This window comes from Lepidochelys kempii, chromosome 2, assembly GCF_965140265.1.
Source record: "Lepidochelys kempii isolate rLepKem1 chromosome 2, rLepKem1.hap2, whole genome shotgun sequence".
Taxonomy (NCBI): Eukaryota; Metazoa; Chordata; order Testudines; family Cheloniidae; genus Lepidochelys; species Lepidochelys kempii.
In genome coordinates, this window is record NC_133257.1 from 208635838 (window position 1) to 208653442 (window position 17605).

Sequence of the window (17605 nt, forward strand, 5' to 3'; positions counted from 1 at the left end):
AAGGAAATACTAGCCTTGAATGTAGGGGAGGGGACAGCGTGTGAATGCATGAAAGAAAGAAGCTACTATCCTCCTCTCTAAAGTCATTAGAAACTCCTGGGAGCTGGGGAAAAAGCTAGTCTCATCCCCACTAAGTAGACTGGGTGTTATACACTACAAGATTTCCCCAGGATTTCAGTGATTGGGGGAGAGCAAGAAACAGGTGTCCAGTGACTCCGAATGGGGGGACAAGGTGGGAGTTATTATTAGGCAAAGGAGTTGGTTTGGGGTATTACTTTACACTGAGCTAATACAGTTGTTGTTAACTTGGTATTTGATCGTGAGTCTCACAATGTTAGGTGATTTTGTAAAGACCCAGCTTCTGGAGGAAGGTTGTTAGGTGGGAATCTCAGCCTTCATTTTAACAAAAAAAGTAACCTTTTAGCCCACCTGGTTGCAGAGAAGAGCTCATGTGCAAAGCCAGAAGGTAAATATAAAGCACCCAACGTTCTTTTTTGAAGGATCTCGTTAAATTTTAGGCCAAATTAAAGGCCAATCTCATGATTTGCAGAGCCTGACATGATTTTTGTATCCTTGGGGTGGCAATATTGTAAATGGGGGAGGTCTTCAGCAACAGGAATGAGAATCTGGGGGAGGGAATGGGGGAGCAGAGGAGAAAAGGGAATGTAAAAGGTCCTTGGGCCCCACTGTAGGGGGTAGAGACTGTGCTGTCCCCTACTGGGGCTTCTACATAGACTCTGGGATTGAGGCCCAATTCCTCTGCTGAGAATTCTCCATGGACTAGAGAGGCTTGGGAGTGGGGGCTGTTGCCCCCAGCTGGGGATTTCCTCCTGGATAATGGGAATTTGGAGGGGACCCTGCTGCTCCTGTTGAACAATAGGGCCTTGGTGGGACCCAGTGTATATGTGTGGTGGAGAGGGATTTCCCCATGGACAACAGGGCCTTGGGACCCTGTGTGTGAGGGGGCACCAGAGACCAGTGGTTTTCAACCTTTTTTCATTTGCAGACCCCTAAAAAATTTGAAATTGTGCAGACCCCTTTGGAAATCTTAGACAGTCTACAGACCCCTAGGGGTCCGCAGGCTACAGGTTGAAAACCACTGCCATGGACAACAGGATCTTGGGGAAACCCTTTGAGTATTGGGGGGGGGTCCCCATAGAGAATAGAACCTTGGGGGAAACCTGTGAGTGTTAAAGGATTCCTTATAGACAATAGGACCTGGGGGGGGTCCCTGTGAGTGTTGGGGGGTTCCCCAGGAACAATAGGGCCTTGGGAAATCCTGTGAGTGTTGGGTGGTTCCCTAAGGTGACCACCTTTCCAAAAGGCAAAAGCAGGATACATGCAGCAGCCCCTCTGTGTCCCCATCCCCTGTCCCTCCTCTTCCCCCAAAGTCCTGTCCCGAGGCCAGGCTGAAAGATGGAGCCAGGCTACGCTAAGAGCTGCTCAGGGAACCAAGGCTGCTGTGTGGAGTCCCAGACCCTCCACCTGTCCTGGGTGGGAGGCTGGGGTGCCCAAGAACAGCCCCCAGCCTGTGTCCCCAGCCCCCAGGGCACACCACCCAGGGCAGATGGAGAATATGGGAATTGGCACAGTTGCCCTGGCTCCCTGGTCGGCTCTCACTACTGCCCAGCTCCAGTTTCTGGCTGGGTTAGGGTTGGGGTCTTGGAGGGAAGAGAAGGAGCATGGGTGGGGCCTCACAGCAAGCGGGGGCTAAGGCCCACCTCATTTCCCACCCCCACCAGGCACCACCCCTGAGCCTCAAGCACATGTGGAGTGGCGCTGCAGGGAACCCGGGACAAATGTCCCGGAGAGTCATTCAGCCCAGAACCAGGACTTGAAATGTACCTTTCGGGTCTGTCCGGCCTAATTAGGGATGGGTGGTCATCCCAGGGTTCCCCGGGACAACAGGACCTTGGGGGGATCCTGTGAGTGTTGGGGGTTCCCCAGGGACAATAGGGCCTTGGGGGGACACTGAGTGTTTGGGGGGTTCCCCAGGGACAATAGGGGCTTGGACGGACACTGTGAGTGCTGTTGGCTTCCCTGGGGACAATAAGGCCTTCGGGGGTGCCGGCTGCCCTGCGGGGTTGAATTTCCCATGGACAATGGGAGCTGGAGGGGTCAGACTGGGGATTCCCCTGTGTGGGCGTGAGCGGGATGCTAATTCCATCGTGCCCTATTATTGAGGCCTCCCCAGAGTACTGGCCCCGCCCCCAGATGGGGTGGTGTGAACAAGTGACATGTGGACTGAGTACCAGCTTCGCCCCCTGCCTCCGCGTTCCTTGCCTGCCCGTCAATAACAAATCTTCGATTCTGATTGGCCGTGGTGGCTCACGGAGCTGAAATCCGATTGGATTCTTCCACTAGGGAAGGCGGATCCAGTTTCCCAGGAAACGAGAGCTGCGTGGGTGGGGCGGCTGGGCAGGCCACGACGCGCGTGAGCCGAAGGGGCTCCAGGATGATGCGCCACAGGGGGCGCCGCCGAGGTTTTTAGCCCACCACGTGGAGGGGCGGGTGCTGTCTGTGCAGTGCAGGGGGCAGGTCCCCAGCGGGCTGGGTGCTATGAGCTGTTGCTGTGGGACTGGCTGTCTGTCGTGGAGCCCAGGCTGAGTGCAGTGTGGGGTGGGGCATGGAAGCACGAGCCTGGGTATAGTGAGCTTGTGACCAGTCTTCACAATGGGGAGAAGTGAGCAAGTGGTAGCTTCCTGCATGGCACAGAAGTACCCTTCACACAGTTCCCCAGAAAGGACATGAGGGTTGGACACATTGGGTGGTTCAGCTAGGGTCCATTTCTGGTAAGTGGGGACTGGATTTTTCCCCCAGTGGGAATCCAGACTCATGAACTTTTATATGATCATTACAGACTTGTTGCACCAGTATCACTAGGAGGAGAATCAGGCCTCTATTTCTTATCTCTTTGCAAATTTCAAACCCACAAGTTGTTGGCAACAGCTATGATCATTGGTTCCTTTGCAAGGTGGTAGTGACTGAATCTCACGCTTCAGTATGGGGTCACAGTAGTGGTCAAGTAGGTCCTCATGCATGAATACCAGACAAGTACACACACCAAATCAGTATGCACACCAAGCATTCCCCATGTGTATTACAGGAGAGTTTTTTGCTTTTCTTTGAAGATTACCATATCCACTACCATCTGAGGAAAGATATCAAACTATGAATCTGATCTGGCAGTTCCTACACTATGTTCCTAGTCCATAAGGCAGACAAAAATAATATATTGTAAAAGTTGTATAGATACAAGAGAAGCACTAATGTTTTTCACAAAGAAGAGTGAAATATTTGGTTCTCATTAACTTGCAGTAATGCTGAAATGAGAGAGGGCAGTTCAATAAAAATAAACCACACAATAACCCTGGTTAAATTGAAGTTAAGGTTGTAGGCATATGTCTGTGGTGTGAATGCATATTGCTTTTCAAGAACATTCGTGTTAAAACCCCTCAAAGAGTAGAAATCAGAATGCAGTTAAAATTGTACCTCTCAAAACAGGCATCCTAACTGCCCCTTAACAATGCCACTTTACCATATTCCCTGCGTTACATATAGAGTATCAAACATGGGGGCCATAGAACACAGGCTTAGTAATTCATGTCACACACACGTCTCAGTAAGCATGATGATTTGAGCACTAACTGTTACTCTTTCCTGTATGTTCTCTGATAGTGTTGTTTGGGCAGAGACAGCTAGCTCTGTGTCTAGTGACACTTGGGTAATTGGTTACCATATGGAGTCAGAACCTAATCCTGTCAGATACTCAGTGCCTTCAGCAGCTCAGAAGAATTGGCCCTTAATGAAGGATGATGGATGGTTGCCTTCAGTACCCTGTTTGCCTAATTTGTGAAAATCTTGTATGTGTACTGTGTAGTCATAACATCAGAGCAGGGAGCAAAGGTTAGGGGATCTCTTCCCCTCGCACTTCTTTGTGAATTCCTGATATCTGAGTTGGGGAGCCCTACTAATGTACGCTTCCTTAGGAGAGCAGCCCATCTCCTGTGGAGCTTAGGAGGTGCGCAAGAATCTGGCTTTGCCTGGATAAGTGCCTCTGTTGAGCCTTCTAACATTTCCAGGAACCCCACAAAGTCTCCTTGGGGTCTTATGCTTGTCCCGTGAGCCTGAGGGAGAACATTGATGGAGTAGAAAGAGCAGAGTTGACAAGCTGAGGAGCAGCATAGTGCTGCTGGAGAAGGTGGGGAAGCAGCACATAGTTGGCTTATGTAACATGCAAAGCTCCTGCTGTATTCAGCAGCAGAAGTTCCCTCTGACAAACAATGGGAGATTTGTTGGGTGGAGAAGGTGAAGAAACTCTAATGCTTTCCAACCCCTATGTCCTCTCCACCCCTGCCTGAGCTGCTCCTTTCCAGCCTGGATCCCTTTGCTCCCCAGAGTTCCCCCATTCCTCATAGCAAGAAACACCCACTTCCCCTCATGTCTCCCACAGCCCCAACTCCTCTGATCCCTACCTACGGACATGGTCTCCTTCAAGTTCTCACATGCTGCATATCTCCTCTCTCTTCCCCATGTCCCGTTTCAGATGCCTTCTTCCCTTGTGAACTGTACACGCAGTGGTTGGGGGGTTTCCAAGAGCATAGGGTGCAGATGGAGAAAGGGTGTGCAGAAGGTGGAAGAGGGGAAACACTAGTGTCTTCCAGCCTTCTGCACCCAATGAATCTTCTGTTGTTAGTTGGAGAGAGTCCTGCTAATGTAAACCAGAGGAGGGCTCATCAGGTGTAGAAGGGAGGGAATGCTAGAGCTAACCCCATCTTGTCCTTTTGAACTTCTGCTGAGTGCCTCCACCCTGGCATTGGACTTGGAGTAAAGGGCATGGGAACATCAGGGGAGTGGGGATCTTTTGAGAGGCATGAGGGTTCTGCCAGGAGCAGTAGAGTTCAGGTAGGGAGAGGGCACTCATGTAGTTTATGATGCAGAAGGAGGGGGGGAAGGACTTGTGGCTTTTCAGAGGGGATTCCTGTGCTGTGAGCCAGAGGAGCTTCATTGGGTGGAGAAGGGAAGCAGAGGTGCTTACTCCCCGCCATCTTCTCCTGCATGCTTGAGTCGCTCCTTTGAAATCAGAGTTGTCGCACTTTACTCTCTGTAAATGACTGCACATGGCTCCAGGCAGTGGAGAATCCTGTATTAATTCTGTTACATCACCTGTCATCCCAAAATGCTTTCCACGCTCCATAGTCTATACAGTATGCACAGCATCACTGAAATGCAGGGTGCAAAATGCCTTCCACTCAGCACACTGAACAAAAGTGGGAGGAGGAAAAGCTTGGCAAGGGAGCAAACTCTTTCTGTTGTGAAACGTGTCATGTGATCATTAATGTCTATACAGAGCAAGCAAGACTTTGGATTTTAAGGGTAAATCTGAAAAATAACAAGTGAATCTTTTCAGAGTCCATATTCCATGGGAAGATTTTCTTTTCCCTGCCATTTGGTTAAAATGTATTTCTAGCTATTGTTCATGAATTGAATAAAGCCATAGTGCTATACTTCTGTCTCTAAACAATCTTTTTGTTCTTGTTTTACACTGTAATCTGATACAAAGGATCAGTTGCAGTATCAAAGTGGCCACTGTTTCCTCTGCTGAACGGTATCAAAGTTCAGCAGAAGCTACCCATGTTACTTGCTCAGACTGTATCCAGATGCACTGTCTGATTCTTTTGATGATTTAATCTTTTATCCATGTAGCTTCCCTGCAGGCCTCAACGTGCAAATATGAAGCATGGAGCTGTTACATGGCCTGCCATACTACTATAGAGAAAGGGAGGGAACAGACATATTATCGAAAACCTTAGAGTCTAATGAGACACTGACTCCGCTGCAAATTCCTTCACGCCCAACTGTGTCCCAGGATAGGTAAGAAATAGCTACTAAAGGAAAATGTGTTTTGCTGAAAATTTTAAAGTATTGGTGCCAAACTCTGCTCCCACTTACACTAGTGCAACCCCATTGCTTTCAATGAAATTACAAAATTTGGCCTTAAGTATCTGTATCTATAAAATAGATTGCATAGGTTGAATTTTTGTGGCTTGCCATAAATTCTATAACACAAAACTGTCTTACCTCAGTCAATAATTTACAGAGACAAATTATGGGGCAAATTATACCCTTAGTTGGGGTGCCACACAAGACAGAATTTGGGTTTATAATTCTAGAAAATCATACATCTCAGCTGCTCATTATTTAGGACAGTGATCCTTTTTGGATCCACATTTCTCACCTTTATACATACAGTAGACCTGTAGTGGTCCTCATGTTCTCCACTGTTCCTCTACGTAATATTTTATCTACAGAAATAGGAAACTAAATTATAGTTCCCATATCACTTAGAGCTTTGTGTTTTACTAGTTTTCATTGATTTTGTCCTTTGAAGGCTAGCATCCCATATTAAGTCTTCAGCAGGAGCATATTTGATGTAATTGGATCTGTCAGACTGTATGCTGAGTCACCTGATTGAGGTATCTTCCCTAGTCAAGGTGCTGGCTATTTCACTATCATCGTGGCTTGTGTTGTGAACGTATAAAGTTATAGAAGGTTAGATGAATCTGCATATGAAATGTTATAATGGCTGATGACTTAAAATCTAGGAGAATTATAGGCCTTATCCAAATCCCATTGAACTCAGAGGAAAGACCCTCATTGATTGGACAGTGCCCCACAATAGGATGAGTTGGCTGGGCACAAAGGCCAAAAACTAAGGGCACAAAACACTATAAAAGCAAGTAACATTTACTGTTAAAAATAAGCACCATTTTTAGGCCCTTTCTGCAATACAAAACATTACAATGCTGAAGCATAGAAAAGAAACATGATCATGACCCCAGCCATGTCATAATATGTCTTTTTCTGTGGATAGAGAAATGTTAGTGTTATGTCCTTACTAAGGGACCATGAGCCAAATTCTCTGTCGAGATAAATGTGCAGACTTCACTGAACTCAGTAGAGCTACACCCATTATATCAGAAAAGAAGTTGGCACCAGGTCTTAGCCTAGATATCAATCAGGTTATAATACAGGGTTTTTTAAAATGATGCAAATAGGTATTTTATGACAAGGAAAAAAATCTTAGAAAATGGTTGGCCTCAACTATTTTAAATAATACATAATAAATAATCTGAACTTTAATCATTATTAGAAATCTGCTCTCTTTACTGGGTTGAACTTCATGTATATCAATATATCTACTATACGTCTATTGCAGCTGACAGGTTTCAGAGTAACAGCCATGTTAGTCTGTATTCGCAAAAAGAAAAGGAGGACTTGTGGCACCTTAGAGACTAACCAATTTATTTGAGCATGAGCTTTCGTGCAAATAAGGAAAAAATATGATGTTTTTCCCATGTTAAAAAAATTATTTCAGCTACTTAATTGAGAAGCTCTATCACAGCCATGTTTTGGAGCAGGAACTTGAAATTTGGTAGGAGGGGTCACCCTGGTCCCGGAGATATGCCATTTGCTGTTACTATGGGGGGGAAAACACCAAATTTGGCCAAGTTATAAGCCTTTGAAAAGTTTTACTTTGCACATGCTCAGTAAAGACTTATTATAGGATGGCAGCTGAATTCTTGGAAGATTCTCTCTGTACTGGGCATGCTCTACCCTAGAGCAGTGGGGGCAGAGCAGGACTTTCCTGACAATTGCTCCTTCCAGCTGATGCAGGCTGCTGAGGTGTTGGGCATTGGAACTGAGAGCATCTCCTCCCTCCTTCTCCCCCTCCCTCTGGCACCATATTAGCCTGCATATTCAGATGCAGAGGAGACCAGGGGAAGTGGAAGGGCAACACAGCAGAGGGAGAAGAAATGGGCTGGGAGCTGCATGGGGCGAGGAAGACATGGAGCTGAGGGAAGGGAGATAGTGACTGATAGCCCATGAGGGGGGAACAGGGACTGGTAACCAGTGTGGGGTGGGGAAGACTGAAATTGGATGAGGAGGTGGGGCCATGTGTTGAGACTGGGAAAAGGAGAGTGGGACTGGGAGCATGGGAAAGACTGAAACTGGATGAGGAGATTGAAATTGGCTGGGCAAGGTGCCTGGGCGAGGAGCTGGGATGAGGAGTCTTTACTTACATGTTCACATACTATTTCTTCCACAGGATGCCTACTACTTTATTCCACCCTCCTTGGGTCCCGCACTGAGCACAGCTCACTGACCCCCAAAGTCAGGCCCTGTGGATTTGCAATGGGCGTGTTGGACCTGGTGCAGGCATAAAAGTGTGGGGTCTCTGATTGCTCTTATGTACGCCTCTTGATTTTCATATTATAGCACAAACTGTATCCTGACGCGTATGCCCCTCATATGCCACTCAGTGTGTAAGTTATACTAGTTTTGCACACCCACTGGGACTGATTCTCCACTCCCTTTCACCAGTGTAAATTGGACGTAAAAGGCTGTCATTCTGATTTACACTGGGGTAAATGATGATGCAAGGCATACAGCACCGGAGAATCATGCCCACTGAATTAGAAATCAATGTGAGTGACACCCAGGGCCAAGCCCCTAATCCTGCCTCAGACAGACTCACCACCAGTACAGCTTCCTGCAGCATTTTTGTTTCCCTTGGAGATCTCAGTTTCAAGTTCTGATCAAGTCAGAACCTGTTTTGTTTATGAGATCTGATGAGCTCACATCCTATGGCGCAATATTCATAAACTGTTGGCATGAACGCCAGAAAACAAGAAAATTTTGCAGGCAAAAATATAGTTTAAATAAAGGATGCACTAGTAAACAGATGGCTGACTTGGCAACTTCATGTGATCAAAAGCAAGGAAAGTAGTTTTTAGTTCTAAGTATTATTCTTGGAGAGTGAATTTGTGTGGGGGGGTGGAGGGTGAGAAAACCTGGATTTGTGCTGGAAATGGCCCACCTGTTGATCACTTTAGATAAGCTATTACCAGCAGGACAGTGGGGTGGGAGGAGGTATTGTTTCATGATTTCTGTGTGTATATAAAGTCTGCTGCAGTTTCCACGGTAAACATCTGATGAAGTGAGCTGTAGCTCACGAAAGCTCATGCTCAAATAAATTGGTTAGTCTCTAAGGTGCCACAAGTACTCCTTTTCTTTTTGCGAATACAGACTAACACGGCTGTTCCTCTGAAACCTGTCAGAATTTAATATAATTCTAGAATCATGGAAGTTAAGGAGGGAAAATCCCTCTTAAGCTATCTAGTTCATTTCTCTGCTGGTGCAGGATTGTTTCCTACTCTACACCTTTTTAACAGTTTGTCCAGTATAGTTTTAGTTTGATATTCTCTTGCAGAGACACAGTTTTGTTTGTGTCCTTGAAAACCATAAATCCCATTGGATTGATATTGACTACAACTGTTCCTTTGTGTGAAAGATTGTAAACATTAGAAGCTTAACAAAGCCCTGTTAGGTCTCGGTGGGCAGTCAGATTCATGTACCATTGTGTGCGATGTTTGTCTTTTCTGTCTCGGGTTAAGTGGTTGTTCCACATCTTAGTAACAGGTAGATAGAAGTCAGCATTTTCATGATTCATTAATGTTTCCTTTGGGTTCAGTTTACCACCTACTGACACAGCCAGCATACACAATGATTCGATATCTGGCTTCAAACCTTCAGGGGAAAAACAAAATCTTAAACAGAGCTGTTCAAAAATTAGATGCTAACATTCATTCAGCTATTAAATATAGAAAAATGTTCTGATAACCCACAGGGTTCTGATAAGCCCAGAGGGTTATTTTAATTTGTCCTGCAAGACAAACTCATTGCCTCATGAAGTTGCATCATGTTGTGACACAATGTCATGAAGGGATGACTTAGTATTGCAACACCATTATGGCATGACACAGATGAGAAATGCTGGGAAATAAGCAATGCTACAGAGCTGGGTTGCCAGGGAATGATGTGGGGTGAAGACCAAAGTATACGTTCTCTGTACTGATGGCCCTGGTCTCCCCCATCCCCACCCCTCCGGCAGGATCTATATGGATGCCTAGGAATCTTCCAGGTTTACAGTCAGCATCCCGTGGCCTTTCCTAATTGGATGATTTGAGAGAATTTCTGCAAGGGAATCCTTACAGAGATTTTTCTCCCTCAAAGCCTTCTTCCAGTTTAAATGTGCAAGAGGACAATTTGGCCCTTATATTACAAGGTACCATACACCCTACTGAACTTTCTGTGATTTCACTGTGATCCTGTGTACTTTGGGAAGAATATCAGTTCCCCTTAGAAAGCACTTTACATTTCAGATAAAATTTGAAGGAAGTTCTGTACAAACCATTCTCTATTTGGGAGTGCTGAGCTGTTTAAAAACTCTTTGCATGTATTTCCCACGTCTGTGAAGCACTGCTTGCTTTTTACTCACCCTGTGTTTATGTATTTTATTCCATCAACAAATAATAATACTGTGTTCTTATTACTTCTATAGTAGTCTTGATCAGAATATTTCAATATAATTTATAAATAACCTCTGAGTTAAATCAGGATTATTATTACATGTTTTACAGGTGGATAAACCAAGGCACATAAAGATTAAGTGAGGTGCCTGTCATTCGCACTGGTGTAACTCCAGTGATTTTAGTGAAGTTATTTCTGAATCATACTGGTTTACGGCCAGGTCCACACTAGGAGCGCTTTGCTGGGGTACTGTTCCAATATATTATATCAGCAAAGTGCTGCTGGGGTGGACTCAGTTTATGCCAGCATAGTTTATTCCAGCTCCCCCCCCCCAACACCTCCCCCAGTGAAATAAGCTCTCCTGGCAAATGGGCAGTTTTGCCAGTATAACTGCATCTATGCTAAGGGCTTTTGTCAGCACGGCGACGTCGGTCACAATCAGGGTGGATAAAAATCAATTATTTTTCTTGAAAAAAACCCAAACATTTTAAACATCAGATTTTTAATTTAAATGGTTTTTTATTTAGTTATTTACATTATAAGAAGTTTTTCTTTTGAAAAAATAAACCTACTTAAAATGGCATCTGAATTTAGCACAAAATATGTTAAGGCCTAAACTTATTCTAATCTCTTAAAACATTTAAATAAAAAATAAATATGCTGAATCTATACGCCTCTGTTCACAACTTTGATCTGAAGACTGCCTTTCTACATAAAGAAAGAATCAGGGGGAAAAACATCTAACCTTTGAGATCAAGTTTTATTAATATGGCACAATAGGACAGCCTAAGTAACTTACGAAACTGTCTCATGGTCCAGAGACGTAGGCTACATCTACACTGCAATAACAGACCTATGGCATGGCTGCAGCTGGCCTGGGTCAGCTGACTCAGGCTTATGGGGCTTGGGCTGCACAGCTGAAAATTTGTAGTGTAGACGTTCAGGCTCAGGCTGGAGCCCAGGCTCTGAAACCCTGTGCGTGTGGTAGGTCTCTCAGAACCCGGGCTCCAGTCTGAGCCTGAACATCTACACTGCAGTGTCTAGCCGAACAGCCCAAGCACCATGCGTTCAAGTCAGCTGGCTGAGTTCGGACACTTGGTGCTGCAGGATTTTTATTGCAGTGGACATTCACGCCGACAAGTAGGAACTTAAGCTCCAGTCCCTTTCCCTTAGGCACATTTGAAAATTTCCCAGGCTGACCTGATATAATCAATTTTTTCACTTACTACAGTTAATCCCTCTGTTTAATAAATCAATTATTTATAAATGTGAAACATGTTTTGATAAGAGAAGTTCCTGTATCCAAAATATTTCAGGTTGTTTTGTTTAATAAAAATAAGTTTTCTGTGCTGTTGTTTGTGTTTAATTAAATTCCAGTTACCACCCTAATGCAGCTTGACGCAAATCCTGAGCAAAAAGTTCATTATCTAGTAAATAAGCAATATATCATTCACCATTTTCTAACATACTGAAAATATTAAGCTATATAATTGCTTAAATAAATGTATATTGTTATCGTGTAACCTCCTAGGCAGCAAAAACATGTACAAAATCTAGTGTAAAGGGTGTATTTAGTTGTAAATCAACTTGTTTTAATGGTTATATCAACCAGTGAGAATGCACCATTCTTCAGAAAGTAACTGAAGTACAAATGGAAAAGTTGATTTAAATCCAGACTTTCCATTTGGTGATTTAATCATGATTTGAATCAATCCACCCTGGTCACAAATCATGCCTCTGACCAACATAGCTATGCCAGCAGAAGTCTGTAGTGTAGACATAGCCTTCATGAGAGAAGAATCATGTCCATTGGATTAGTGGCAGAGCTGGAAATAGGACCCAAGAGACCTGGCTCCTAGTCCTTTGCCCTGCCAACTCAACATAACATAAACTCAAAAGATGAAGATGGCTGGTCCTTCGCACAGCAGTATAACCAGTCATTTTTGAGTTTGGGAGGGATCTCTGGACTCCTACTCCCAGGGCCAGTACAATCATTTGTTTATTGCGGGAATTTTAGACGTATTTTTATGGGTCTGTTCAATGGACAGGTGTTGGAGGAAACCACCATACCTGGGAGAAACTGAGTCTACATTTTCCCATCCTATCTCCCCATCAGTAAGAATGATAGGGTGGGCTTTATGCCTGCATTATTACCTGGGAAATTCCTGCCAGATGAATAAAACAAGAGGGAAAGGAATCGTGTAAAATGTTCACTCTTCTTGGTGCTTATCTTCATAAAACAAATGAAGTAAACGACACACATAGTACTGCAGAACTGTTGGTGATATAGACACACTGAATTGTGCTAGAACTAGTCATCCATTCACAGAAACTTGTGACGTGTCTGATAGAGTTGTATGCCCTGGTGGGCTGCAGGTACTGAAAAGTGACATCTTTCACCCACTCTCTAGAGATGTAAGGGAAGATTTTCAAAAGCACAGTTGTACTTAGGCACCTAATTTGAAAGTCAGTGAGAATTAGATGCCTTGCTACCATTTGGCTCTTTGAAAATCCATCAGCATATGAGTTTGTGTAGTAGTATTTAGCACCTAGAAGAAAAGGCAGGTGAACCATGTTTCAGCAGCTCATACACTCAATGTACATTGCAGGAGGTCAGACATGCATGCAGCATATTGGCATATACATTCACCTATCTTCTTCCTTCAGCCAATCAAAGTATATTGGACTTGCTTCTGCTCCCATTGATTCAACTGGAGCAGGCTCATTATGACAACTTTGATCAAAAAGTTGAGTAGCTAATAGCCAGGAGAATAATAAATCCAATGTTTCCATTGTTAAGACATCCGTGAAGGCATTCAAGGCTCAGTCACTGCTGCTATTTAAGAATATTATTTTTTTGTTTCAGATATGAGGAGTTAAGAGATTCATTTCAGTGGTGCAGGCTTCCCTGGGGAACCGAAAGAGAATATGGAGGAATTGCACAGGTTTCATTGCCAGAAGATCATAGACCAAAGAATGAGCCTCCTTGTTTGTTTGCTAAAGGACATCAACATTATAGTTATGGTGGAGATTCCTGGCCAAGGTAGGTTAGTTGCCTGCTTCACACATTCCAATTTTTTAAAGTGTTGTAACCTAGAAACAGCTAGTGGAATGCAATTTATTTGGACAGTCTGGACAGCAATGCAGATTGAGCTATGTAGATAATTTGCATTCTGGAGATAGACTTTAAGTTACCCCCACTTTGGACAATGCTCTAACTTGTAGTGTGCCTGAGTTGTACTGTCCATTATCACTTTCAAATACATTTGTTAGTCTCTAAGGTGCCACAAGTACTCCTTTTCTTTTTGCGAATACAGACTAACACGGCTGCTACTCTGAAACCAGGGTATTTATTGAAACTCTTGGCACTTTGGATCTCTTTGTGTAGTTTATTTTTTCCTATCATTTGGTAATGGTGTAGTATTTATTAGCTATTGTCCTAAACTTCCTCTGTGACATTAGATAAGTCTCACTCATGGCCTGATTTTTCAGAAGCATTCAGAATCCACAAATCCCACTGAAGTCAATGGGAACTGTAGGCTCTTGACATTTTTCTGAAGGCTGCTCTGACTTACACCCAGCTTCTCCCAACCCCAGGAGCCATTTTGGGAGCCGTTTCCATGGACATGCCTTCTGCACCCAGGGCTGAGAGAGCAGAGAATTCTACACCACTCAGGAATTCCCCTTTATGCAAAATGAGTGCCCAGGTAGCTGGGGAAGCTTGCTTTCTGGCTGCTTTGCCAGAATGTGGCCCATTATCTGAAAATTGCCATTCAGCCCTGCCTAGTCAAATTGAACAAGGCTCAGAATATGTAGTGGTGCATTCCCTTGGCTCTGCTAGCCCCAGACTATTCTTCTTACCATTCTAAAAGATAATTTCCTACAGGTATATTTGTGTGTACAATACAAAGGAGAGAGAGAGAGAGAGATCACAGGTGTCTCCAAAGATTGCATAACCTCCAAGAAGTGTGTGGTGAAGTTCATTGAGCTTAGTGCCTCCAACACAGGTAGCACCAGGTTCATCCAACACCAAAACAGAGGAAAAAAGAAAAATCTCTGAAAATTCTACTAAACCTAAGATAAATAAACTGCATTATCCACTCTGAATATCTCACTGACTTTCTGGGTCTGCAGCACCAGCTGAGGAGCCTTGCAAACAGATATGACTTCAGAGATCTCATTCCTTTTGTAACGGAATTATGAAATAATGTTCAGCGATGCTACTCGCTGCTAAATGAGGTGGGGAGGACAAAGAGGAGACAAGGCCATTGTCCTGTCCCCCCCATCATGGAATCAATTTTCTTTATAGAAATTGACTTTATGGTGACAGGTCCTTGGAATGACTCCAAACAAGAATTTTTATTGCTCTTGGTTTTGTTTTGTTTTTAAATATATAAATCCTAGACTTATTCAGCGTATAGACACACTGGGCCAGATCCTGGCCAATGCTTCATCCCATTCTGTTCTGCTCTGGCGGTGAAAAGGGGACAGAAGACTAGCTTTAACAGTAAACTGGTCAGCATAGCCACTTGATTTTAGCCTCCAGCATAAAAGGTGTTTCAGGAACGTACCAAGGTGGAAGGAGATCTCGTAATCGTAGGCCAGTTCAATGGCCCGTTGGGGGCCATAACTGCAGGTGCTATTAGAGCATCCCTGGTTGCTCTGAATTACAGGAGGAGCCCAAGTAGTCCCCAAATACCCAAAAGAGCTACAATACATCTGAGGATTGGTCCTAAGATTGGAATATTCTCCCTAAACATTCATATCGTTATCCAAACAGAGAAGCAATGAAGCCTAAAGGTTAATTCTACATTGCCTGGAAAGTTTTATTTATGTCCTTTTATCTATATCCTTCTCCACATTGTAGGAGCCGAGCTTATTGGTTTCTGGCTGTTTAAGCAGCATCCCTTTGCAGGTACCTTAGCAGCTACCTTAGCAGGTTGATTCCAATTAAATTTACCAGGATTGTAGGTTAGAAGTGTATTATGTGCTTATTACAGTACAATTTAGTCTGGATCAGAAAGTGGAAAGTAGGAAAGATGCAAGGGAAGTACTTTAGAAATCTGTGACTGTGCCCATAGAGGGGTGAATGCCAGCACTGGAAGTATAAGAAGCCTGAATTTATTTGCGCACGCACACACACATACTATGCAGCTTGTATTTAAAATATCAAACAAAATTATTTAGAGTCTGAGATAGTTGATTTTGGTAGTGGAGCTGTTGTCTGTTTGTGAACCCTATACAAAAGTACTTGGGTTTTTTTTTTTAAATTCCACATTTAGGGGTTGGTTTACTTGTTTGTTTTTGTAAATGAGTATACTTCTACTTTGGTATCTCCTATATATTTGTTTGTTCCACTGATAGGGAAGTATAGTGAACAGTATAAGTACTGTAATTCCAAAATTTGTGGTTATAACCAAAATGCTTCATTGCTTAATTTTCCCAACCCAATTTATAAAATTTCAGTAGAAAGTTTATGAAGGATAAAAAGTGGAAAAAGTATTTTTCCAGCACACTCCTGTCTAACACATCTCTGGCTTTTAAATATTCTCGGTGTTTCCTTATAATGAGGTTGATATATGAAATGGAGCACACCTTAAGGAAGATTTAAGTTTGAGAAACTGTGTATTGGCAGAGCTGGTTTTATGTGGAAAAAGAACTGAGGTAATGTGCAGTTTTGACCAGCAGATGTCAGTGTGCATTAATAATATAGGGAAGACCATTTTTCAGAAGCATTGCATTATTTACAATTATTTATCCTCTTAGTGCTGGGGGATGCAGTTTCCAATGCAAAATGCTCAGTTGTCAACTGACTCAAAATGCATAGGAAGCCAAAATATCTTCCTCTACAGACAAAACTAATGACTCCCTACAGATGCACTGAACCAAAGGTTATTCCAATCCCAAACACCGTATCTCATTAACTGAGTTATTCCACTCGGCTAGAATAGTTACAAAGGCTGTGTGAATCTAAAGATGCATCTTTGCAGCATAATACTTCTGAAGTGTAAGTAAGACAAAAAATGAAAAGTTCCAGGTCATCCTTACATTTTTATTTTAAAGTTGAAAAGGGAATTCACATCATGGAGATCGTCTATGTGCGGTGTTCTCATTGAGATCTGTGTTCGAGTCTAACATATCCCAGGACACTGAGTGCAACTTGGCCATTTATCAGAGAAAATGTACAGGTAGTAGGGTGGGTGGGATGGCTAACGCAAGCATCACTACTCCGTAAGAGTCCCCCATGTGGGGTAGTCCACTGAATGGTGCTGAAAGCATTGCCTGAGGGGAGTATGCATCCTGGTCTCTGAGATGGATGTCAGGTGTCAGCAGTAGCTAGTAAATGAAAAGAAGGAAGGCAGTGATCCAATCCACATTGGTTTTGGAGAAGAGAAAGTGCAGAACACTCTGCATGTCATGGAGAGATTACTGGTGAGGCAAGGTGGGTGAGGTAATAGCTTGTTTAGGACAAACCTCTAATAAGAGATATTACCTCACCCACCTTGTCCCTCTAATATCCTGAGACCAACATGGCTACAACATCACTGCATGGAGAGACGACTGTCAACTTTCCAACAACCCCAAACATCATATTAAGCCAAGCAGAACACAGCAAAACATGCCTTGCCATTCTGAACCAACATTTTCCTCTCTCTTCTTCCAGGCCATATCTCCTCTCCTTCTATGCAATTAAAGCCACAGCTTCCAGACTTTAAATAGTGGAGGACTCTGAAACAGACTCTAAAACTCCAAGTGATACCTCTGTGACAAGCTTAGCCTTTGCAGGTGGAGGTCAGAAGCCCCAAAGCTGTTCTAACTCCAGAAATAACATTATCAGTTAAAACTGATTACTCTGACTGTATGTTCTTCAATTTGGCTGTCCCCTTTGCTCTCCCTTTCTCTGTCCTGCCCCATGCTAGCTGCTGATAACCCACATCTGTTCCATCAGAGGCAGCTAAAATGCTGTCATCTCACTCAGCGGTCATGTGTCTTTTCAGCAGCAACAAAGATCACTGAGAAAGGTCCCGTTTTTCTGCAAGCTAAGCGTCTGACTCTGCCAGCCCATTGACTTCAATGGAGGATGCTCGGCATCTTCTATGAAACGCTCAACCCCTCATAGGATCAGGCTCTAAGGGCTTGATCCTGTGCCCATTGAAATCATTGGCAACACTGCTCGACACTTCTGAAAAGCAGGCCCTGTGTAACTTAAATGTTAAGGTCTGAGTCTGAT

General features: G+C 43.8%; 1 protein-coding gene across 1 annotated transcript in view; it reads left to right on the forward strand.

The window, feature by feature from the left end:
• The first annotated feature begins 5740 nt into the window (after positions 1–5740).
• Positions 5741–17605, forward strand: part of SPMIP4 (sperm microtubule inner protein 4) — a 40317-nt gene continuing 28452 nt past the window's right edge. Inside the window, exons 1-2 of the mRNA XM_073329667.1 lie at positions 5741–5874; positions 13241–13417. Coding sequence (XP_073185768.1) covers positions 5741–5874; positions 13241–13417 — 311 coding nt within the window. The remainder of the gene's footprint in view (positions 5875–13240; positions 13418–17605) is intronic.